Genomic DNA, 26,276 nt, shown 5'->3' with positions numbered 1-26,276 from the left:
GTTCAAGCAATTCTCATGCCTCAGCCTCACGAATAGCTGGGATTACAGGCGCATGCCACCACACCTCACTAATTTTTGTGTTTTTAGTAGAGACGAGGTTTCACCATGTTGGCCAGGCTAGTCTCAAACTCCTGACCTCAAGTGATCTGCCTGCCTCAGCCTTCCAAAGTGCTGGGATTACAGCCGTGAGCCACCATGCCTGGCCTATACACTGCTTTTCTTTAAGCACTAAGAATTATCAAAGCTAAACTGAGATGATCTGAATCTCATCTTGAGCTGAAGACCAGAAGTCAGGAGAGGGTTTTACCAGCCTGCAGAAGGAGGCTTTGGAAACGAGGATATTCCTATAGAAACTGTCAACAGAGGGTTTTACCAGCCTGCAGAAGGTGAAGGCTTTGGAAATGAGGATATTCCTATAGAAACTGTCAAGAGAGAGAATCAGCTTATGCCTTAGTCCCAGCACTTTTGGAGGCCAAGTGGGAGGATTGCTTGAGCCGAGGAGTTCATGACCAGCCTGGGCAACACAGAGAGAGACTGTCTCTACAAAACCAACTAAAAAATTAGCCGGGCATGATGGCGTGCACCTGCAATCCCAGCTACTTGGGAAGCTCAGGGGGGAAAGACTGCTTGAGCCCAGGAGTTTGAGGTTGTGGTGAGCTAGGATCACACCACTGCACTCCGGCCTGGGCAATCAATAGAGCAACAGAGTAAGACCCTGTCTCTCTCTCTCTTTTTTTTTTTTGAGAGGGAGTCTCGCTCTGTCACCCAGGCTGGAGTGCAATGGAGTGATCTCGGCTCACTGCAACCTCCGCGTCCAGGTTCAAGCGATTCTCCTGCCTCAGCCTCCTGAGTAGCTGGGGTTACACGTGCCTGCCACCATGCCCAGCTAATTTTTGCATTTTTAGTAGAGATGGGGTTTCACCATGTTGGTCAGGCTGGTCTCGAACTCCTGACCTCATGATCCACCCGCCTCAGCCTCCCAAAGTGTTGGGATTACAGGTGTGAGCCACTGTGCCTGGCCAACCCTGTCTCTTTTTTTTTTTTTTTTTTGAGATGGAGTCTCGCTCTGTTGCCCAGGCTGGAGTGCAGTGGTGCGATCTCAGCTCACTGCAAGCTCCACCTCCTGGGTTCACACCATTCTCCTGCCTCAACCTCCTGAGTAGCTGGGACTATAGGCACCCACCACTATGCCCGGCTAATTTTTTGTATTTTTAGTAGAGACAGGGTTTTGCTGTGTTAGCCAGGATGGTCTCAATCTCCTGACCTTGTGATCCGCCCGCCTTGGCCTCCCAAAGTGCTGGGATTACAGGCGTGAGCCACCGCGCCCAGCCCCGTCTCTTAAAAAAAAAAAAAACAACTGATTTAAAAAGCAGGATTCTGATTAGAGGTTCCATGATGGCCGAATAGGAACAGCTCCAGTCTGCAGCTCCCAGCGTGAGCAATGCAGAAGACAGGTGATTTCTGCATTTCCAACTGAGGAACCGGGTTGATCTCACTGGGGCTTGTCAGACAATAGGTGCAGCCCACGGAGCAGGGTGGGGCATCGCCTCACCCGGGAAGCGCAAGGGGTCAGGGAATTCCCTTTCCTAGCAAAGGGAAGCCATGACAGACGGTACCTGGAAAATTGGGACATTCCCACCCTAATACTGCGCTTTTCCAATGGCCTTAGCAAATGGCACATCAGGAGATTATATCCCGCGCCTGGCTTGGAGGGTCCCACGCCCACAGAGCCTCGCTCATTGCTAGCACAGCAGTCTGAGATCGAACTGCAAGGTGATCCACTGTCAACATTAGACGGATCAACGAGGCAGAAAGTTAACAAGGATATCCAGGAATTGAATTCAGCTCTGCACCAAGCGGACCTAATAGACATCTACAGAACTCTCCACCCCAAATCAACAGAATATACATTCTTCACAGCACCATATCATATTATTCCAAAATTGACCGCATAGTTGGAAGTAAAGCACTCCTCAGCAAATGTAAAAGAACAGAAATTATAACAAACTGTCTCTCAGACCACAGTGCAATCAAATTAGAACTCAGGATTAAGAAACTCACTCAAAACTGCTCAACTACATGGAAACTGAACAACCTGTTCCTGAATGACTACTGGGTACATAACGAAATGAAGGCAGAAATAAAGATGTTCTTGGGGGGGGGGGTCGTGTTCAGGGGGGCGAGGGGGGTCACGGGTAGGGATCGAGACACGGTGAAACCGTCTCTACTAAAAAAAAAATTAGCAGGCGTGGGGGGCCTGTAGTCCAGCTATGGAGAGGCTGAGGAAATGGTGAACCAGGAGGCGAGCTGAGTGAGCGAGATTGGCACTGCACTCCAGCCTGGGACAGAGCGAGACTCTTCTCAAAAAAAAAAAAAAAAAAAAAAAAAAAAAAAAAAAAAGTTTTTGAAACCAAAGAGAACAAAGACACAACATACCAGAATCTCTGGGACACATTTAAAGCAGTGTGTAGAGGGAAATTTATAGCACTAAATGCCCACAGGAGAAAGCAGCAAAGATCTAAAATTGACACCCTAACATCACAATTAAAAGAACTAGAGAAGCAAGAGCAAACGCATTCAAAAACTAGCAGAAGGCAAGAAATAACTAAGATCAGAGCAGAACTGAAGGAGATAGAGACACAAAAAACCCTTCGAAAAATCAATGAATCCAGGAGCTGGTTTTTTGAAAAGATCAACAAAATTGATAGACCGCTGGCAAGACTAATAAAGAAGAGAGAAGAATCAAATAGATACAATAAAAAATGATAAAGGGGATACCACCACTGATCCCACAGAAATACAAACTACTATCAGAGAATACTACAAATACCCCTACGCAAATAAACTAGAAAATCTAGAAGAAATGGATAAATTCCTGGACACATACACCCTCACAAGACTAAACCAGGAAGAAGTTGAATCCCTGAATAGACAGGTTCTGAAATTGAGGCAATAATTAATAGCCTACCAACCAAAAAAAGTCCAGAACCAGACGGATTCACAGCTGAATTCTACCAGAGATACAAAGAGGAGCTGGTATCATTCCTTCTGAAACTATTCCAAAAAATAGAAAAAAAGGGAATCCTCCCTAATTCATTTTATGAGGCCAACATCATTGTGATATCAAAGCCTGGCAGAGACACTACAAAAAAAGAGAATTTTAGACCAATATCCCTGATGAACATCGATGCAAAAATCCTCAATAAAATACTGGCAAACCGAATCCAGCAGCACATCAAAAAGCTTATCCACCACAATCAAGTTAGCTTCATCCCTGGGATGCAAGGCTGGTTCCACATACGCAAATCAACAAACGTAATCTATCATATAAACAGAACCAAAGGCAAAAACCACATGATTATCTCAATACATGCAGAAAAGGCCTTCGAAAAAATTCAACAGCCCTTCATGCTAAAAACTCTCAATAAACTAGGTATTGATGGGATGTATCTCAAAATAGTAAGAGCTATTTATGACAAACCCATAGTCAATATCATACTGAACAGGCAAAAACTGGAAGCATTCCCTTTGAAAACTGGCACAAGACAGGGACGCCCTCTCTCACCACTCCTATTCAACATAGTGTTGGAAGTTCTGGCCAGGGCAATCAGGCAAGAGAAGGAAATAAAGGGTATTCAATTAGGAAAAGAGGAAGTCAAATTGTCCCTGTTTGCAGATGACACGATTGTATATTTAGAAAACCCCATCGTCTCAGCCCCAAATCTCCTTAAGCTGATAAGCAACTTCAGCAAAGTCTCAAGATACAAAATCAATGTGCAAAAATCACAAGCATTCCTATACACCAGTAACAGACAAACAGAGAGCCAAATCATAACTGAACTCCTATTCACAACTGCTTCAAAAAGAATAAAATACCTAGGAATCCAACTTACTAGGGATGTGAAGGACCTCTTCAAGGAGAACTACAAACCACTGCTCAACAAAAGAGGACACAAATAGAAGAACATTCCATGCTCATGGATAGGAAGAATCAGTATTGTGAAAATGGCCATACTGCCCAAGGTAATTTATAAATTCAATGCCATCCCCATCAAGCTACCAATGACTTTCTTCACAGAATTGGAAAAAACTACTTTAAAGTTCATATGGAACCAAAAAAGAGCCTGCATTGCCAAGACAATCCTAAGCAAAAAGAACAAAGCTGGAGGCATCACGCTACCTGACTTCAAACTATACTACAAGGCTACAGTAACCAAAACAGCATGGTACTGGTACCAAAACAGAGATATAGACCAATGGAACAGAACAGAGCCCTCAGAAATAATACCACACATCTACAACCATCTGATCTTTGACAAACCTGACAAAAACAAGAAATGGGGAAAGGATTCCCTATTTAATAAATGGTGCTGGGAAAACTGGCTAGCCATATGTAGAAAGCTGAAACTGGATCCCTTCCTTACACCTTATACAAAAATTAATTCAAGATGGATTAAAGACCTAAATGTTAGACCTAAAACCTTAAAAACCCTAGAAGAAAACCTAGGCAATACCATTCAGGACATAGGCATGGGCAAGGACTTCATGACTAAAACACCAAAAGCAATGGCAACAAAAGCCAAAATTGACAAATGGGATCTAATTTTTTTTTTTTTTTTTTTTTTTGAGACGGAGTCTTGCTCTGTCCCCCAGGGTGGAGTGCAGTGGCGCGATCTCGGCTCACTGCAAGCTCCACCTCCCGGGTTCACGCCATTCTCCTGCCTCAGCCTCCCGAGTAGCTGGGACTACAGGCGCCCACCAACACGCCCGGCTAATTTTTTGTATTTTTAGTAGAGACGGGGTTTCACCGTGTTAGCCTGGATGGTCTCGATCTCCTGACCTCATGATCCGCCCGCCTCGGCCTCCCAAAGTGCTGGGACTACAGGCTTGAGCCACCGCGCCCGGCCTGACAAATGGGATCTAATTAAACTGAAGAGCTTCTGCACAGCAAAAGAAACTACCATCAGAGTAAACAGGCAACCTACTGAATGGGAGAAAATTTTTACAATCTACCCATCTGACAAAGTGCTAATATCCAGAATCTACAAAGAACTCAAACAAATTTACAAGAAAAAATCAAACAACCCCATCAAAAAGTGGGCAAAGGATATGAACAGACATGTCTCAAAAGAAGACATTTATGAAGCCAACAGACACATGAAAAAATGCTCATCATCACTGGCCATCAGAGAAATGCAAATCAAAACCACAATGAGATACCATCTCACACCAGTTAGAATAGCGATCATTAAAAAGTCAGGAAACAACAGGTGCTGGAGAGGATGTGGAAAATAGGAACACTTTTACACTGTTGGTGGGACTGTAAACTAGTTCAACCATTGTGGAAGACAGTGTGGCGATTCTTCAAGGATCTAGAACTAGAAATACCATTTGACCCAGCCATCCCATTACTGGGTATATACCCAAAGGATTATAAATCATGCTGCTATAAAGGCACATGCACACACATATGTTTATTGCGGCACTATTCACAATAGCAAAGACTTGGAACCAACCCAAATGTCCATCAATGATAGGCTGGATTAAGAAAATGTGACACATATACACCATGGAATACTATGCAGCCATAAAAAAGGATGAGTTCATGTCCCTTGTAAGGACATGAATGAAGCTAGAAACCATCATTCTGAGCAAACTATAGCAAGGACAGTAAACCAAACACCGCAGATTCTCACTCATAGGTGGGAATTGAACAATGAGAACACTTGGAGACATGGTGGGGAACATCAGACACCGGGGCCTGTCGTGGTGTGGAGGGAGTGGGGAGGGATAGCATTAGAAGATATACCTAGTGTAAATGACGAGTTAACGGGTGCAGCACACCAACATGGTACATGTATACATACGTAAGAAACCTGCACGTTATGCACATGTACCCTAGAACTTAAAGTATAATAAAAAAAATTTATATTAAAAAACAAACAACCTATCAAGAGAGCCTCCAAAACTAAAATAATGATGCAAAGGTGACAATACCTGAGGCATTTTCCATAGGCAATAACTCTAACCAAGGAGTAAGTGCAGCAAACAGGCTGAGACTGTGCATGTGCCTACATGACATACGGCGTGTCCATTCACTTGGTGGGGACTAAGCACAAGCCTAGGTGAGAGGCAGTTTGTCTGTTCCTGGGCTGGTAGCATTTTCTTTGTTTTTCTTTTATTTGCTTGACCACCAGAGAAGAGTAGCATTTTCAATAGAATAAATGGCAGAACTACTATCTTTCTGACACCTGGACAATTAATTGCTTAGTGTCAGAAGGTTTGTTGACTGCAAATGTTCCAAATTCAATTTTCCCCAATTCTGCCAAACTATATTCATTCATATTTTCCCAGACATTCAACAAATATTTATTGCAGGTGACTATGCATTAAGTACCATTCTAGGTGCTGGGATAGCCAGTGAATTAAACTAAATTCATCACACAGCTTAAGTTTTTGTGGAGGTAGAAAAACACAGGCTGGGCGGGGTGGCTCATGCCTGTAATCTCAAAATTTTGGGAGGCCCAGACAGGTGGATCACTTGAGGTCAGGAGTTTGAGACCAGCCTGGCCAACATAGTGAAATCCCATCTCTACTAAAAATACAAAAATTAGCTGGGCGTAGTGGCAGGTGCCTGTAGTCCCAGGTACTTGGGAGGCTGAGGCAGAACTGCTTGAACTCCAGAGACAGAGGCTGCAGTGAATCCGGGAGATGGAGGTTGCAGTGAGCCAAGATCATGCCACTGCACTCCAGCCTGGGTGACACAATGAGACTGTCTCAAAACACACTAATTGTACAAACACACACACAATGTCAGGTGGTGGCAAGAGCAAAGGAGATGAAGAAGTAGGAAAAGGGGCCCCCGAGAGTGTGGTGTGGGGTCAGGGAAGGGCTCACTCACACATGATTTTTATTTATTTTTTTTGAGACGGAGTCTTGCTCTGTTGCCCAGGCTGGAGTGCAGTGGCGCGATCTCTGCTCACTGCAAGCTCGGCCTCCCGGGTTCACGCCATTCTCCTGCCTCAGCCTCCCAAGTAGCTGGGACTACAGGCACCCGCCACCACGCCCGGTTAATTTTTATTTTTTATTTTTAGTAGAGACGGGGTTTCACCATGTTAGCCAGGATGGTCTCGATCTCCTGATCTTGTGATCTGCCTACCTCGGCCTCCCAAAGTGTTGGGATTACAGGCTTGAGCCGCCGCGCCCGGCCCACACGATTTTTGGACAAGAGACTTGAAGCAAGTGAGGGAGGGAGACCCAAGGGCATCTTGGGGGAACAGTGTCCCAGGCAGAAGGAAAGCACTGGAAGCAGAGACGTACGTGGCGTGTTCACAGACACCAGACACGGAAGCCAGCATGGTGCAGCAGAGTGCACAGGAGGCGGACAGGCAACGAGGCAGAGAATGAGGGGACTACATCCTGGGGGCCTGTGGGCTGCTGAAAACTCTGGCTTTGGTTTCGAGTGAGCTGGGAGCTACAAGAGGATCCTGCCCAGAAGGGGAACATGACCTGACTTCCATTTGAAGAGGTCTTTCTGGCTCCTGTGTGCAAAGCAGTTTATAAGGAGCAGGGGAGGAAGCCAGGAGGCCAGTGCAGAGGTGACAGCAGCAATGCAGACAGGAGATGAAGGTGGCTTGAACCACGATCATAGAGGAGACAGTAAAGAATAGTTAATCCTGAATCAATATTGAAGGTAACTAAAAGGAAAACTGAATTTGCTGACGGGCTGGATGTAGAGCAGGAAAGAAAGACATAAGAAGGCAACTGAGTTTTTCTACCTAAGTGACTAAAATGAGAAGGCAAGATGAAGGTGTTGCAGGGAAACAGCAGGGCTGGCTAGTTCTGAACACTATACATCCAGTCCTCTAAGTGACCATGTCAAGTAGGTAGCTGGAGGGATGAGTCTCAAATTGGAGACATCGTCTGGGATGGAGATAGAAATTTGGGAATGACCAGATCTTGGGGTAATAAAGGCCACTGGACTGATGAGACACCTTAGGGTATGAGATGAAGGCAGGCTGAGGCCTGTATGCTATAATATTAAAATATTAGGTTGCTGAAGAGAAACCAGCAAAGGAAACTGATTTTAAAACGAAGAAGGAGAGCCAAGGGAGCAGTGCCTCGAGAGCCAAGCAAGGTAAGGGTTTAAAGGAGGAGTCAGAGATCATTTGACAAATGCTGTTGCAGGGCAAGGAGGACCAGGACTGAGGACTGGCCGCCAGGCTAAACAACGTGGGCTCCCTGCATTGGGAAGGCTGTTCCAGCGGAGGGAATGGACAGAAACCCGACTTGAGTTTTGCTTTGCCAGCAGGAGAGAGTGTGTGCCTGTCACAGATTGACGGGGATGCTTTAGCAGAGAGGGAGAATTCAGGGAGAGGGGATGACTGCCAAAGTGCTACACTGAGTACTGCAAGGGCTGGGGTCTTGTGTGCAGGTGGAGATGCTGCGTCAGGGGGAGGCAGAGGAGTAGGGACAGACACAGCTACTGGGCGAGGGCAGATGGCAGGTGGGAGTTTTCTTCTGACCGCTTCAGTTTTCACAGTGACACAAGATGCTGATGATGAGGGTGGGGCGCAGGGCTCAAAGCTGTGTAATGAGGATTGGCGGCTCAAAGCTATAATTACATAAAGTGAGATGTGAGGTGGGAGAGGGAGAATGATAGCAAGATCAATTGGTTAGAGGTCCTGGTGGGGGTCAAAGAACTGTTGAAGGCAGGACTGGAGGGAGTGCATTGGGAACACCAGCAGGGATGAAATAGAGGGGAAGAAAGGACACACCCAGAGAGCTGTGGTTCTGTAGCAAGGGCCTGGGACCTGAGTGTCCCTAATCACAGGGCAGAAGCCACTCCTGGAACTGGGCTATTGTGCAAATCATCCAAAGTCTTGACAGGCTTTGACTTTTGTCTCCTTGGGCTGAAATGCAGTATGCTTGGAGCTCAGGCTTCAGGGCCAGGCAGTCCTGAGAATAATCTCCAGCTCTAGCACTTAGTGGCTGCAGAGCCTTGGGCAAATTACTTCATCTCTCTGGGCCTCACAGTTTCCTAAACTCTAAAGCATAAATTGTAGTACCCATCAGGAGAACGATGTAAAGATTAATGAGAAGATTTTCTGCTCTGTACAGGGCCTGACACATCAATTTTCTACAAATCATGGCATTAATGTTGTTATTACCACCGCACCACAGCAGGCAAGACTGAAGCAACCACCACTGGCACCAGTGAAAGCGCAAGAGGTGCCCAGGGGCCAGAGCAGAGCGGAGGACAGTGCTTCCCTCTGACATCTCAGTTCCAGCTCTGACCATTCATTCTACCCCAAAGCTCTGAAAGCACGCCCTTATCACGCATCAACTTGACACCTGCTTAGGGAAGTTACTGATGGGCTTCAAAGCCTCTCAGGTTTTGCTCTAATCTTGCTCCTGACTGGAATCCTTCAATTCCCCCTACGACAGCGGTTCTCAACTGGGGGTAATTTTACAACCCTCAGGGGACATTTGGCAATGTCAGGAGACATTTTATCACACTGGGTGGGGCTGGGATGCTGCTCAACATCCTCCAGTGCACAGAATGCTTCCCCACAAGAAAGAATGATCTGGTCCAAAATGTCAGTAGTGCTGAAGTTGAGAAACCCTGCTCTTGGGTTTTGTATGATCTACTGGAGAAGATTCACATTAGAATAATCCCTTTTGTTGAACACTTTCAAGAAAAGGAAGAACAGGCTGCGTGTAATGGCTCCCACCTGTAATCCTAGCACTTTGGGAGGCTGAGGCAGGAAGATTCCTTGCACCCAGGAGTTTGAGAACGGCTTGGGCAACATAGGGACACCCTGTCTTTATTTTTAAAAAGAAAAAGAGGAGAGGAGAGGGGAGGAGAAGAGAGGAGAGAAGAAGAGAGGAGAAAGAAGAGAAGGAAAAAGAAAAGAAAAAAAAGGGAAAGAACGAACAAATGATAGTTACTTCCCACCTTAAAAAACCAAAATTTAACAGATTTATTTTGCAAAACATTTTGCTAAAATGTGTTATACACTTGCTGCCATTAGCTGCCCCCAATTTTCTGCTTCTCATCTGGGGTCTTACCAAGAGATCTGTAAACACACTTGCAAGAAATCAGTGGAGTAAATACGCTCTATGTGCTGGTTTGGGGGCCTCTCACTACAAGGAGGTGTCACTTGGATTTGTGGCATTTATTTGAAATTTATTTGAAAGGAAGAAATCTTTTTGCTTTCTTCAGCTCTCACATAAATTGCCTACATGCATGATCCAATATTTACTTATTGTAATGCATTGTGTCTTTTTCTCAGAAAGTAACCCTGAGGGGAGTGGGAAGTTGACTTTTCAACTGTCTTTGGTACATATCTGAAAGCTAGCTTTCAGGCTTAGTTCCTTGTTCTGCAGAGATGAAAATTCTTAATTTTTATCTATGAGGAAAAAGTAGACTTTAAAACTTGGCTAAAAATAAACTTGATTTCATAAGAAAAATGGTGTAAAGTTGTTTCTTGAGAAGCTTCTTGTATGCAATCTAGTGTTATAAGTGAATGATTAACACTGTACTTATCAAGTTCTTGTGTTTGTTATATTTGTAACAGGTTTTCCCCACTCCACCTTTGTTGCTGGACTATTGGCTTCTGCTTCCCACTGACATCAGGGTACGTACCTGCCCTTTTCTTTGCTATTCTTTTTTTTTTTTTTTTGAGATGGAGTCTCACTCCAACACTTTTGAGATGGAGTCGCCCAGGCTGGAGTGCAGTGGTGCCATCTAGGCTCACTGCAACCTCTGCCTCTCAGGTTCAAGCGATTCTCCTGCCTCAGCCTCCTGAGCAGCTGGGATTGCAGGTACCCGCCACCACACCCAGGTAATTTTTGTATTTTTAGTAGAGATGGGGTTTCATCATGTTGGCCAGGCTGGTCTCAAACTCCTGCCCTCAAGTGATCCTCCTGCCTCAGCCTCCCAAAGTGCTGGGATTACAGGCATGAGCCACACGCCTGGCCTTATTTGCTATTTCTAATAGGTCCTCCCATGACATAAAATCACAAGGTCGCTGCTTGCTCTCCAAAGGCCTTAGGTCTCAAGCCCTGGTAGTGCTCTAGGTGGTTTAGGTTGCTGGAAGTGAGCACCCCAGGGTAACAGGGGTATATGGCTTCTTTAATCCCAAAAAAAAACCGTCAAGGAAGTAGACAGAAATGCAACGAAGGGAGAAGAGCAAGTCATGACTGCCTAAGGGAAAGGAGGAGGAGCTGCTCAAGGTTCTGCCCTATCCTCCCCACCCCTTCACTTCTCACACACAGCACTAGGCAATGCTGGGGTGAGCCACACCCAGATCCAAGTGAATCTGAGGATCTGAAAACTTTTTTTTTTTTTTTGAGAGACAAGTCTGGCTCTGTCGCCCAGCCTAGAGTACAATGGGGCGATCTCAGCTCACTGCAGCCTCCACCTCCCAGGTTTAAGCAATTCTCCTGCCTCAGCCTCCGGAGTAGCTGGGATTACAGGCATCTGCCACCACACCTGGCTAATTTTGGTAGAGACAGGATTTCATCATGTTGCCCAGGCTGGTATAGAACTCTTGACCTCCGGTGATCCACCCACCTCGGCCTCCCAAAGTGCTGGGACTACAGGCATGAGCCACAGTACCTGGCCCTTTTTCTTCTTCTCTTTTTGAAACAGAGTCTCATTCTGTCGCCCAGGCTGGCATACAGTGGCGCGATCTCGGCTCACTGCAGGCTCCGCCTCCTGGGTTCATGCCATTCTCCTGCCTCAGCCTCCCGAGTACCTGGGACTACAGGTGCACACTGCCACGCCCGGCTAATTGTTTGTATTTTTAGTAGAGATGGGGTTTCTCCGTATTAGCCAGGATGGTCTCGATCTCCTGACCTCGTGATGTGCCTGCCTTGGCCTCCCAAAGTGCTGGGATTACAGGCGTGAGCCACCTAATTTTGTATTTTTAATATAGAGAGGGTTTCACTATGTTGGTCAGGCTGGTCTTGAACTCCTGACCTCAAGTGATCTACCCACCTCAGACTCCCAAAGTGCTGGGATTACAGGCGTGGGCCACCATGCCCAGCCTGGATCTAGAAACTTTGATGACGATTAACATCTCTGTTTTACCAGCTAGAAAAGGATTCCAATTAGCTGGGCGTTTACAGGCAAACAAAGCAGAACATGGCATTTCCCTGGAGTTTGGTCTATGTTCTATTTGCTTTCTTCCTTTCAGAGGGCTTTCAGGATCCTCCAACTTGCCCTTAAGATAAATCCCATGGTCTTTGCCCAGAGCAGATATTTTCTAAAGATGTTCACATTTCAACCCATCAGTCAGGTCCTATAGGGTAGAGTTCCCCATTTCCTATCAGAGGTCATTGCCTTTCAGTAAGCAGGTGTTCACCCCCATCTTAGAGCTGCAGGAATGGTGGAAAGGAGGGAAGTGTTTCAGTTTACATCCTTCAATACAGTAAGCACATTTGGGGAGGAAAGGAAGAGGAGACAGAGAGAGACTTTTGCTCTGCATGAGTGTCTGGAATGGATGACCTTTTAGGTTCCTTCCTCTTCTGAGATCATAGGATGCTATGGTTGTAGGGAAGGCCTCTGGCAGGAACTAGCTGGTGCAGTGAGCACTATCTCACATCTCCTATATCCTACAGAACTCTCGGGAAAATTGACCACATATTTCTTCTCTCCTATCCGAGCAGGTCTGGCACTATGTTCTGATTTGAGAGGCGCTAAATACTGTCTGTTGGTTGGGACAATCATAAAACCACGCAGCAAGTGGAAGTCAGCAAGGGAGCCAACAGTGCCGACAGACACAGTGGCCAGTGTGACGGCCTCAGCGACTCTAATCCTGGTTCATGTGGCATCGTTCCCTTGGCTGGCCACTACTTTCCCGCAGCCACCCACTGGCACACCCCAAGACCTTGTCTGGGTTGAGCATGTACCTAAAAGTGCCGCTGCCTGGCTCCGTCCTCCAAAACTTCGGCTAAAGGAGCTGTGCCTACTTGCATAGGAGGCTGGCCGGCTGGGCAGCCAGGGCAGGAGAAAGGCAGGAATCTCAGAGTGCACGAGCTCTTCTGCCACAAAGGCCACCTCAAACCACTTGCGCTGGAAGCTGGCGAAGTCGTCCACTCCTGCTGTGTGCCAGGTGGTGGCGGGTTGCTGCATGGCCACTGGGAAAAGTGGAGGGGAGAGAAGGAGTACTCAACACAAATGCTTATTTTCTTAATGATGCATGCTACAACTTGATAAACCTTAAAAACACGCCAAGTAAAAGAAGCCAGACACACAAGGCCACATACTGTATAGTTCCATTTATGTGAAACGTAGCGAATAGGCAATCTTTGAGAAAGAAAGCAGATTACTGGTTGACAGGGGTGGGAGGAGGAGTTGGAAGGTGACTGCTCAAGGGGATGGGGTTTCATTTCAGGGTGATGAAAACCGTCAGGAACTAGATGGACGTGATAGTTGTACAACACTGTGGATGTACTGAATGCCCTGAGCTGTTTATTTTTAAATGGTTAATTTTATATCATGTGAACTTCGCTTCAATTTTAAATATATATATATATATATATATATATATAATATATATATATATTATTTTTTTTTTTTGAGAAGGAGTCTCGCTCTGTCACCCAGGCTGGAGTGCAGTGGCGCGCGATCTCGGTTCACTGCAAGCTCCGCCTCCCGGGTTCACGCCATTCTCCTGACTCAGCCTTCCGAGTAGCTGGGACTACAGGCACGCCCACCACCAGGCTGGCTAATTTTTTGTATTTTTAATAGAGACGGGGTTTCACTGTGTTAGCCAGGATGGTCTCGATCTCCTGACCTTGTGATCCACCCCTCTCGGCCTCCCAAAGTGCTGGGATTACAGGCGTGAGCCACCGTGCCTGGCCTTTTTTCTTTTTTTTTGAGACTGAGTCTTGTTCTGTCGCCCAGGCTGGAGTGCAATGGCACGATCTCAGCTCACTGCAACCTCCGCCTCCCAGGTTCAAGCGATTCTCCTACCTCAGCCTCCTGAGTAGCGACATGCGCCACCACGCCTGGCTAATTTTTGTATTTTTAGTAGACGGGATTTCACCATGTTGGCCAGACTGGTCTCAAACTCCTGACTTCAGGTGATCCACCCACCTTGGCCTCCCAAAGTGCTGGGATTACAGGCATGTGTTACCGTACCTGGCCCTAAAAAATATTTTATGCTCAGTTTATTTCTTTTTTTCTCTTAGAGACAGGGTCTGCACTGCTTTGTCAAGTCTTTGGTGCAGTGGTACAATAATGGCTCACTATAGCCTCAACCTCCTGGGCTCAAGCAATCCTCCCATTTCAGCTTCTTGAGTAGCTGTGAAGACCAGCACGTACAACTACACCCAGACAATTTTTTTTTTTTTTTTTTTCCTGTAGAGATGGGGTTTCGCTATGTTTCTTGCCCAGGCTGATCTTAAACTTCTGGCCTCAAGAGATCCTCATACCTTGGCCTTCCAAAGCGCTGGGATTATAGGCATGAGTCAGCACCACACTTGACCTTATGATCAATTTCATACCTCAAATTTCAGAATATATAACAGTAACCTGGTATGTTTTCAACTTGAAGGTAAGATAGGTATCTACTGGTCAAATGTATAATTTAAAGGGAAAAGTGTCAATGGATATACAAAAAAAAAAATCCCACACATGTCCACTTCTGCCATATTCTTGGACAAGAGAGCACGGGGAGTGGCACTAGCTGCTTCATCTCATGTTAAGATTCTTTTTTTTTTTTTTTTTTTTTGAGATGGAGTCTCTCTCTGTCACGAAGCTGGAGTGCAGTGGCATGATCTAGGCTCAATGCAACCTCCACCTCCCGGGTTCAAGCGATTCTCCTGCCTCAGCTTCCCAAGTAGCTGGGACTACAGGCGTGCGCCACCATGCCCAGCTAATTTTTGTATTTTTTAGTAGAGATGGGGTTTCACCATGTTGACCAGGATGGTCTCGATTTCTTGACCTCGTGATCCACCCGCCTCAGCCTCCCAAAGTGCTGAGATTACAAGTGTGAGCCACCGCGCCCGGCCATGTTTGATTCTTTAAACCCAGAGGCAGAGAAGCCATTTGTCTGCAGGATAGGAGTCACTTCCAGAACAGGCAAGGTCCCCTTTTGCTATAGGTATACTGGAGATGCTGGTCTGGTTTTCTGTTGTTGCTGTTTTTTTTTTGAGACGGAGTCTTGCTCTGTCGCCAGACTGGAGTGCAGTGGTGCAATCTCAGCTCACTGCAACCTCCACCTCCCGGGTTCAAGTGATTCTCCTGCCTCAGCCTCCCGAGTAGCTGGGATTACAGGTGGCCCCCACCACACCCAGCTATTTTTTGTATTTTTAGTAGAGATGGGGTTTCACTGTGTTGGCCAGGCTAGTCTCCAACTCCTGACCTCGTGATCCGCCGGCCTTGGCATCCCAAAGTGTTGGGATTACAAGCATGAGCCACTGTGCCTGGCCTGTTTTTTTTTTTGTTTGTTTGTTAGTTTGTTTGAGATGGAGTCTCACTCTGTAGCCCAGGCTAGAGTGCAGTGGCGTGATCTCAGCTCACTGCAACCTCTGCCTCCCGGGTTCAAGCGATTCTCCTATCTCAGCCTCCTGAGTAGCTGGGATTACAGGTGCCTGCCGCCACGCCCAGCTAATTTTTTTGTATTTTAGTAGAGGCGGGGTTTCATCGTGTTCCCCAGGCTGGTCTCGAACTCCTGAGCTCAGGCAATCCACCTGCTTCAGCCTCCCAAAGTGCTAGGACTATAGGCATGAGCCACAGTGCCTGGCCAGCTGTTGTTTTTGAGATGGAGTTTCACTCTGTCAACCAGGCTGCAGTGCTGCAGCACAATCTCGGCTCACTACAACCTCCGCCTCCCGGATTCAAGCGATTCTCCTGCCTCAGCCTCCCAAGTAGCTGGGATTACATGCATACACCACCACACCCGGCTAATTTTGTATTTTTAGTAGAGACAGGGTTTCCCAATGTTGGTCTTGAGCTCTTGACATCAAGTGATCTGCCAGCCTCGGCCTCCCAAAGTGCTGGGATTACAGGCGTGAGCCACCGTGCCCGGCAAGATGCTGGTCTGAATCTGGGGTGCCTCCAGTTATGCGAGTCAGCTCTGACCACGCTAAAAAAGTTTTCCCTCTGGGGAATTACTTTTTCTCATTATTTAAAAAACCAAACAAAAGAAAAAACACCCCACAGATACTTAAAATATTACTTGGAAAACTTGCTAGGACTTGATAGTCTTCCTGGGGGTAGAAATGGAGTCTGAACTGGAGATCTAGCAAGTGAAAAGTGCTATAAATCACAGACTGGAGCCCATGATAATATAATCAGAACTACCTGGGCTGGGTGGGCAAGGGGGTGGGGCGCTCTAATTAAAAACAGCTACCAAAAACTGATGTGTGGGAATTTCCTCACACTAGGTCCCTTGGCCTCTTTTAGCTTTATCTTTCACCCACATTGTTCTCACCAAGAACACACTGTAGCTTAAGAAACCCTTGTCACTCTGGGTATGCTTAAATTAAGTACAAAGGCTCAAGGAAGTTGACAGATCTGTCATCTGTCAACTTATAACACAAAGTCACACATGCAGCTCAGGAAGCACCATCATGTGAAAGAGAAAGTCACCAGGAAAAACACTTGCCCCTGTGGGCAACCGCATTCATCTCGGCTCTGACCTCGGTCGGGATCTTTGTCCGTTACTATCTTGTAGAAATAGAAGCCGTAGATGAAGGTCCTCCAGGCCTCGCCAGATGCGTGTGTGATGAGCTGCTCTTCCAGCATTTTCTAGGAGAGACATTGAAACTCTGAAATTCCTGCAGAGAGGCATCTTGAAGGGGCAGCCCTCAGTCATGCTCTGGAGACAAGGGAGTGACAGGAGCACTGAGGAGACCCTACCCTCCACCCCCAGATTAGACATGTTGTACTTGATATAAATTATATTTTAAAATGTAAACTCATATCATCATCAAATATTTCAAACATGCAGAAGGGCATAAAGAAATTCAGATGGCCGGGAGCAGTGGCTCACGCCTGTAACCCCAGCACTTTGGGAGGCTGAGGGGGGTGGATCACTTGAGGCCAGGAGTTCAAGACCAGTCTGACCAACATGGTGAAATCCCGTCTCTACCAAAAATACAAAAATTAGCTGGTGTGGTGGTGCATGCCTGTAATCCCAGCTACTCGGGAGGCTGAGGCAGGAGAATCACTTGAACCTAGGAGGTGGAGGTTGCAATGAGCTGAGATTAGCACTACTGCACTCCAGCCTAGGCGACAAAGTGAGACTCTGTCTCAAAAAAAAACCTAAATCCACATATACCACTATTCTACTTTCACAAATTTAACATTTCTCTATACTGATTTCAGATATTTTTATTAAAAAAAAATCTCCATAGACTCTCCCACTCCCATTACTCTTCCTCTCTCCCCAGAAATAAATGGTTAGTGTAATATTATTCTTAAATAATTTTATTATATAAACACGTATGATAGAGAATATATGGTATTCTTTTGGGATTTTAAGTTTTTAAATAAAGGGCATAATATTATATCATTTTGTAAGTTGGTTTTCCAGTCCACATCGTGCTTCTGACATTTATCCATGTTGATACATGTACCTTCAGCTCATTCATTTTAACCGCTGTAGTAGCATTTCATTATTTGAATAAGGAAATCGTATTCTCAGGAAGATGAGAGTGTATACGGCAAACGCTATGCAAAACAGCACATCAAGACCCTCAAAGAGAGAACTGAGAATCACATGCTTATTCAAATCAGTTATTGATTTTAACATTTCCACGATGACAACTCAGCTGGTGAGGAAACAGTACTGACTTCCAGTTGGGGGCCTCTGTATAGACAGGATGGCATGAACTGGCTCAGTCAACTGGCCCTTTCCCATTTCCTTGTTGTTCCAGTTCTGCCATATTCCAGAGTTCCAGTTCCGAGCAGTGTAATTAAATCCCGCAAGTATGGTGCTAAGTGCCTACCAGGTGCCAAGCAACATGCCTGGCACTGGTGATACAGAAATGGAAAATAAGAGGTGATCCTGCCTTCAAGGAGCTGGTTGAGGCAGGAGACAAATGAGAGAAAGATAGATCTTCATTCTGTTGTGCTAAGAGCTCTGACAGAGTAAGTACAAGGTGACAGAAGGCCCTTGGGTCAGAGCCTTGAATCCAGCATTGAGTCTTGAATAAGCATGCATTGACCAGGGGAAACTGGGGGCTTGAGGTCAGAGGGAGGGCATTCCCCCAAAAATCATAGAGATTTTTCTGAGGTTTATAAGTGCACAGATTCTGTCCAAAACATTTCAGTTCAGACAATAAATTCTGCACGGTTTTTAAGTCAAGATACAGTGTATTTCAAAGCAAGACTTGTTCTTTCATCAATTCCAGAAAGGCCTCCCACTTATTAAAAAAATCCTCACCCCAACCTGCAGATCTCATTACTGGAAAGGGTGATGGCTTCTAAGGCAGGCCCTGATTTTTCAGGACCTAAGCAAACAGCTCTACGGGCCCCTCTTGCTGTCTCACCTGCATGATGTCGATGGCCATCGCCTGTGTCTGGATTCCCTCCACATGGTTCACCAGCCAGTGCACCACCTCCGCGCTGATGAAGCAGTACGGTGAGAGGCCCTTCTGTTCAGAGAGCAGCTGGACTCCTGTCCTGGGTTCCAACGCGGTGAGCGGGGAGCAGGGGATGTGTGTGCCCCATGGCAACAAGTGGAAAGAAAGATGAAAAAGAAGGGACTCCTACTAGAGCATTTAATACCACAAAGCAATGTCCCTATGCTATTCCTAGACTCAGAGAAATACCCATGAGAGGACAAAAGAAACTGTTACAGGGGGCTGGGCGAGGTCGCTCATGCCTGTAATCCCAGCACTTTGGGAGGCTGAGGCGGGTGGATTACCTGAGGTCAGGAGTTTGAGACCAGCCTGGCCAACATGGTGAAACCCCGTATCTACTAAAAATACAAAAATTAGCTGGGCGTGGTGGCGGGTGCCTGTAATCCCAGCTAGTCAGGAGGCTGAGGTGGAAGAATCACTTGAACCTGGGAGGTGGAGGTTGCAGTGAGCCAAGATCACGCCACTGTCCTCCAGCCTGGGCAACAGAGTGAGACTCTGTCTCAAAAAAAAAAAAAAAAAAAGGAAGTTGTTACGGGGGGAAAAGGAGAAGGGGGAGAGAGGAAAATATGGGAACTCACATTCAGAGAATACCTATACTTGTTAGGCATTATACTAGGTACCTCATATAATTATTTCATTTAATCTTTACATCAACCCTGTGGCTTAACTACTTTTTTAAAAATCCCTTTTAAAAAAATCCCATCTTGAGGTGGAGGTTGGGTGAGCCAAGATGGCGCCACTGCACTCTAGCCTGGGTGACAGAGTGAGACTGCCTCAAAAAAAAAAAAAAAAAAAAAAATCAATCCCATCTTACAGACAAGGAAACAGAGGCTCAGAGAGGTCAAGTGACTTGCTCAAGGTCTCAAAACTGGTGAGAAGTAGAGTCATGTATGAATCTACCAAACCACACTGCCTGAACATGGCTGTGGCACAGGCCTCTGGGAACCTTCCAACCCTACACTGTGATGAGCCACTTACGAGGGGTGCTTCATGGCTTCCAGGATCTCTGCCAGGGTGGAGGATGAGGTCAAGGAGCTTGCCACCAGCTGCTGAGAGCTGTAACACAAGGTGTCAGGTCAGCAAAGCAAGATGGCACGTATGCAGTCAAGAGCACAAATATTAGGAACAGTCTCCACTTCTTACAGAGCCAGAAACTAGGACAATGTTGACACTAAAGGCATTTTAGTAAATTCCAAACAGCTATATCAGAGGGTTATCTCATGGGGGGTTTCCTATTTTAAAATGTACACATTTAGGGCCGGGTTTGGTGGCTCACGTCTGTAATCCCAGCACTTTGGGAGGCTGAGGCAGGTGGATCATTTGAGGTCAGGAGGTCAAGACCAACCTGGCCAACATAGTGAAATCCCGTCTCTCCTAAAAATACAAAAATTAGCCAGGCATGGTGACGTGCGCCTGTTGTCCCAGCTACTTGGAAGGCTGAGACAGGAGAATCGCTTGAAACTGGGAGGTGGAAGGTGCAGTGAGCTGAGGTCGTGCCACTCACTGCACTCCAGCCTAGGTGACAGGGCGAGACTCTGTCTCAAATAAATAAATAAAATAAAATGAAATAAAAAATAAAATGTCCACATTTAGAATTCAAAGTACTTTTGTGTCCAAACTTGCCCTTAGTAAGCATCTCTCCTTTTAATAATATTCCTCAGGCCCAAGGCTCAACCACTTCCAAGAAACCCCCTGGACTGCTCTGGGTTTGCCCCAAGAGCCTTTCACAGGTAGCTTCATTTAATCCTGACCAGAGTACTAGGTAACACCGTAAGAGCATGGGGAACGGAATCCCAGTATCATCACTAACCTGCTATATAGCTTTTCTTGGCCTCAGCTCCCCCATGTGAAAAATGGGGTTAATGCTGTTCCTGTCTTTGAGGGCTGATGTGAGGCGAATGTTTGTACGATGCTGAGCACATATACAGGGCTGACACACAGGAAGCCCAAAGTGGTAAACAATACTAAAATAATTAACACCAACCCTTTGAAACTGACTAAAGGAACTGCTGAAGGTCAAAGAGCCAGGAAGTAACAGGATGTGGATCTGAATCCAGGTCAGTCTCTCTCCAAAGCCTTTTCCACCACCTTCTGCCCACATTCTTGCTCAAAGGTGTGATGGTTCCTTAAAACGTGCTTAATACTCAGCAGCTGAGTGGCTACCCACTATACCAAACTGGGCCAGCTGTGGGGCTTATCCAGCAGCTCCTCAAGTTCTTTGAACTTCTCCCTTTCCTCAGTCCCAGACTACTCTTCATGACTATTCAGAGGGTCTAGAAATCACTGGAAGCGTTTCAGAATTTCAGGGTTAGAAAAAGTTTTCAAAGACCCTTGAAATGAACTTCCTTCTAATGCCTGAGTCTCTGCTGAGACCATGAGTCTGGGCAAGAGGCTGTCCTATCTGTGTGAACATCTTCAATGGCAAAGAACTCGGCTCCTCTAAGTGCAGCCCATTTCCATGCAGCAGGACCCATTGCTAGTAAGTTCTTCATCATGAAATAGAATCTGTTCTCTGTATTTTTCAGTCATTGGTCCTGATTCTACCTGCCATGTCATTTTTGGTCTTTTCACCTCCAGCCTAAATATCCCCGATTCCTCATTTCTTCTGAAAGCAGAAGAAAACCTACTGTTCTACCCTTGTAAGCAATGAGGAAGCAGATAAATGCACTCATTTTCTATGCATTGGGCAGCCTCTCCAATCTCCTCCACGCCTACAGCCAAAAAGCCAGGTAGGCTTGATGGGGATATGGGCATGAGCGAAGGCAGGGAGCAGAGAAGTTCAGACCTGCTCCTGCTTCTGAAATGACCATCACCTCTACTGGCCAGAATGAACAGGCTGTAGTAGATAAGACACAGATTAAACCAGCACAGAATTTATGACATAAGGGAAATGGAGTGCCTCCTGACAGAGGCCAGCCAGGTGAGCAGCCCCAGAGAACTTTCTGCTCTCAGGGACAGGGGTACAAAAGTTAAGTCTCTTAGATCATTTTGCCAAGGACTGCTTCGTCAATACAGTGAGACAGTAAGAAAAGACTGGGGCATAATTATTATAAAGCAAACACAGCTGGGAAGAAAATAAAACGGTTTCTCAGAATTGACAACAGTATTAAAAGCTGGTGCACTTGCTTGAGCAAATGAAGTACACACAGCTTCCTTTTCCTCCGGATACTAAGGAATAGAAGAAGAACAGTCATGTTTGGCCACAATTAGTGATTCATCCACTGTTTGTTCTTTTCCTTACTGACAGCATGCTATGACGTGCAAGGCATCGTGCCTGTGGCACCACAGTGAACAAGACAGACTGGACAGGGCCCCCTTCCAGAAGCCCTGTACTCCTGCCTGGTGCTTGACACTTTCCTACGTCTCTGTGGGAACCTCTTAGCTATCCTGTGAGGATGGCAGGAAACAGATCATTAGTCCCATCACACAGATGTGGTTAAGGACTAACTTGCCCAGGGTTCCATATGACTTGTGGTACAGTCAGAACTCGGCCCAGAGCTTTGGACTTCAGCCTCTGCAGCCTTTGAGATCAGACTGTCCCCACTCCTCAGGAACACGAGTTTGGCCACTCTGAATCTCACCTGCTGTCACTGGAGTTTGTGGAGGAGTAGCCCTGTTCTATGTTCTGGGAGTTCCCAAAGGTCTGGCTGTTGCCTCTGTCCACGGATTGGCCTGTGCATATGCCCAAACTGGTGCCGTCCAACATAGGAGTGGCTGTTTGGTCCACAGATACCTGCAGGAGATTTAAAAATGAATACTTGAATCCAAAAATAACTGACAGGAAAACACAGTAAATAAGCTGTACTGGCTTATTCACTCAATAAGCACTCAAAAAAATAAAAATTAATGCAATGCTTTCCATTCCACTCATTCCCACTTCCCCTTGGTCCTTAGTGGCAGAGCTAAAGTTGTCTAGAGACTCTACCCAGTCTTGTGTGCACTGCCTTCTATCAGAGCAGCTGGGAACTCCCACCCTCCAACCAGGGCAGACGAGAGGCCACTCTTCACAGTAAATCCCCAGGACCAAAGAAATTGCTTCAGCACCTGCCTCAAACCACACGATTTACACTAAAGAAAAATCTCCATAGAAAGAGTGGAGAAGTCAGAATCACTCCTTATGAGGACAGCAGGACTGAAAGACCACATTTAGAGACAAGTAGGTGAACATCACAATGTACATCCTCTGCCCACCGTGACTCACCCTTTCGCCCCCCAAACCTCCTTTCCTCTACCTTTCAGTTGCTCAGGTTCAACTCTCAGAGCCATCTTTGCTTCTCCAGCTTTACATCTAAAGACAGGCCTAGTTCTGCGGCCTGCCCTCTGCAGATTCACATGCATCTCTAAATCATGCCTGTACTTCCTCTGGCCAGGGAGGGCTGTAACATTCTCCTAACTGGCCCCTGATTGCAGCCTCTCCCTCAAAACCCTCCGTGTGAGCCAGCTCCATTTGCATCGTCTGTCAAGAACAGTTCCAATCCCATCATTCTGTTACTCTGAAAACTTTCAGTCTCCCCATGAACCACCACACTGAAAACCGACTCACAGGACATCAAAGGTCCTGCACAACATTGGCTTGACCTAAGATCTTAACCACACTGCCTACCATTCACCCATGTGTATGTTTTTAGCCAAATGACACCATGTGTGTATAAATCCTGTCTATGTGCCCCATATCACCCTGGGGTGCTCTTCCCCACAACTAGTGGCTAAAAAATCAGTCTTTTTTTTTTTTTTTAAAGCCAGACTCTTGCTCTGTCACCCAGGCTGGAGTGCAGTGGTGCGATCTTGGCTCACTGCAACCTCTGCCTCCTGGGTTCAAGAGATTCTTCTGCCTCAGACTCTCCAGTAGCTGGGATTACAGGTGGGAGCCACCACACCTGGCTAATCCCATCAGTCTTTAGGGCCATTTTAAATGCTGTTCCCTTAGCAAACTGTTCGATTCAGTCCGCCCCAGGCCCCAAGGAGATCCATCTCCCTCTCCACTCTGGACTTCTATGAGCTTCTGGTAGCTGCCGAGCTGTGCCTCATGTAATGGTGCTGTATCTTTTTTTTTTTTTTTTCCAGGGACAGGGTTGCCCTCTTTCGCTCAGGCTGGAGTGCAATGGTGCCATCACATCTCACTGTAACCTCAAACTCTTGGGCTCAAGCAATCCTCCTATCTCAGCCTTCCAAGTAACTACCAAGTGCACCACCACACGTGGCTCTTTTTTGTGTGTAGAGACAGAGTCTAGTTATGTTGCCTCGGCTTATCTCAAACTCCTGGGTTCAACTGATCCTTCCGCCTCAGCCTCCCAAAGTGCTGGGATTACAGGTATGAACCACTGTGACCAGCCTGTAATGTTGTTTTATCTCCTTTAAGGGTCCTGGAGGCAGGATTATAACCTGTTCACCTGGAAGCCCAGCAGCATGCATCAAAGATTATACCCAGAACAAGTATATGAAAATGACTAAGCCTTTCAGAGCAATTCTGGAAAAGTGTAAGGCTCTTAGAACCCCCTAACTTGAGGTTTTTAGGTACTTCCAGAAGGGATCTTTCTATCAGATATTTTGTTAGCAAAAATTGCTTTCTAAAACAAGGCTTCTCAGCTGGGTGCGGTGGCTCACGCCTGTAATCTCGGCACTTTGGGAGGCGAAGGCGAGTGGATCACTTGAGTCCAGGAGTTAGATGCCAGCCTAGGCAACACGGTGAAACTCCATTTCTACAAAAAATGCAAAAATTAGCCAGGCGTGGTGGCACACGCCTGTAGTCCCAGCTACTTGGGAGAATGAGGTAAGAAGACAGCTTGAGGCCAGGAAGCAGAGGTTGCTGTGAGCTGGGATCCTGCTACCGCACTCCAGCCTGAGCGAGAGAGAGAGACCCTGTCTCAAAAAAAATAAAATAAAATGAAGAAAATAAAACAAGGCTTCTCAGTCTCAGCACTATTGCCCTCTGGGGTCAGAAAACTGTTTGCTGTGGGGGGCTGTCCTGTGCATTGTTGGATGTTCAGAAGCATCCCTGGCTTCCACCCACTTGATGCCAGTAATACTACCAGCCCCAACCCCCAATTATGACAAATAAAAATGTCTCCAGATATTACCAAATGTCCCTTGAGGGGTAAAGTTCCTCCTGGTTCTCACAGAACCATTTTGCTGTTCTACAGCAGGCTCAATGATTTGTTAAAATAAATAAATAAATAAAAAGGACCACACAGGTTTTGCTAGCACCATAAACACACAGAGAAATGCAGCAAGTGACAGCTGGCAATTACCACCTGCCTCTAACCAGTAAGGTTTACTATGCTGTAAATTTAAATGAGAATAAGCTAACTAAAGGGGACTAGACCCAGCTCTTATGGATATAAGACTGGCTCTTAGGCATTGCCTTCTGGGCTCCTGTAGTGGGGTTCTCTCATGTACTATAACAAGAATTGCTCTACCAGCCTAACCTGAAGGCCATTACCAGAAATGCACATTAGTCCTGCAGTCCTATTTTGGTGGGAGTGGGGGTAGGGGGTGGTTAAGGAGTTGTCCTCTAGATCAGGTATTAGGAAACATTTTTTGCAAGAGACCAGATAGTAAATATTTCAGGCTTTGTGGGCCATATGGCTCTGTCACAACTACTCAACTTTGAATAACAAAGTGAGAAAGCAGTCATAGGCAATATGTAAATGAATGGGCGTGGCTCTATTACAATAAAACTTTATTTACAAAAGCAGATGGTAGACCAGATCTGCCCCCATAGTTTCCTGACCTCTGCTCTATCTATGTATCACACAATGTCTGTCTTAAGAGGCTGCACGGAAAAGGCATTTTGTTTAGCTCTTAATACCAGGAAAAGGTATGTTTCTCCCAAGGAATCTGGTTGTCTTTATTTTGTAACCACTATGAGTCTTGGAACAGAGGTTTCTCACTTTTCTTTGGCTACCAGGAGGTTCAGAGCTGAATTTGGCACAAAATTCTATCTACTTTACAAGGCCTTATATTACATCCTGTCTTATTTTTTTTCTTTACCTGAATTTCCCCCATCTAGTCATGTTTTTATTTTAGGGGTTGCATTTACTTCTATGATCCACATGAAATACCTTTTTGGAATAAGATCAGTGGTGAACAAAGATAAATGGCAGGTGGGATGGACAGAATGGCAGATGTCGCACGTAGATGCCTGGCAAAGAGCCAAGTAAAGAGAGATGCCTTTCATCTTAAGAATCTTATGAACCTTGTCCAAAAAAAGGGCTCCATTGAACATATGTAGATACTCCCCGCTCCGCTTTAGAGTGGGCTAGACTTAGTGACGTGCCTCCAAAAAATGGAGTATAAAAAAGGAAAAAATAGTAACTTCATAGTAGAGATGGCTAACAAATATGACATTAACCAAGTGATGAAGGTTGTCGTCACCAGTGATGTTGTGTGGATCTCAGGTACCTACTGATGTGATGTGATGAGAAGGGCACTTCCCCTCTGGGGTATTCATTTTGAGTATCTGTAACTCCAGTCTAACCATGAAAAAAAACCTCGGACAAACCCAGATTTGGGGACATTCTACAGGACACCTGGTCAGGACTCCTCAAGGCTGTGAAGGTCATTTTAAAAAGTAAGGAAAGGGCCGGGTGCGGTGGCTCACGCCTGTAATCCTGGCACTTTGGGAGGCCGAGGTGGGCGGATCACAAGGTCAGGAGATGGAGACCTTCCTGGCC

The 26,276-nt window shown here is 46.1% G+C and overlaps 1 protein-coding gene across 17 annotated transcripts in view; it reads right to left on the bottom strand.

Annotated features, from left to right (window-relative positions):
* DEPDC5 (DEP domain containing 5, GATOR1 subcomplex subunit) overlaps nt 1–26,276 on the bottom strand; it is a 164,516-nt gene that overhangs the window by 22,872 nt on the left and 115,368 nt on the right. For 14 of the 17 annotated variants that reach the window (XM_030816165.1, XM_030816166.1, XM_030816156.1 and 11 more), the window contains 5 exons: nt 22,185–22,336; nt 19,582–19,659; nt 18,511–18,643; nt 16,657–16,765; nt 12,919–13,146 (listed from right to left, as the gene is read on the bottom strand). In XM_030816165.1, the coding sequence (XP_030672025.1) occupies nt 12,919–13,146; nt 16,657–16,765; nt 18,511–18,643; nt 19,582–19,659; nt 22,185–22,336 (700 nt within the window). Of the gene's footprint in view, nt 1–12,918; nt 13,147–16,656; nt 16,836–18,510; nt 18,644–19,581; nt 19,660–22,184; nt 22,337–26,276 lie in introns of all 17 variants that reach the window. The other 3 variants (XR_004031020.1, XR_001116060.2, XR_004031019.1) reach the window with 2 other exon arrangements.

This window comes from Nomascus leucogenys, chromosome 7b (genome assembly GCF_006542625.1).
Source record: "Nomascus leucogenys isolate Asia chromosome 7b, Asia_NLE_v1, whole genome shotgun sequence".
Lineage (NCBI taxonomy): Eukaryota > Metazoa > Chordata > Mammalia > Primates > Hylobatidae > Nomascus > Nomascus leucogenys.
Note: the sequence above shows the minus strand (reverse complement) of the source record. Positions and strands in the feature narration are given on the sequence as shown.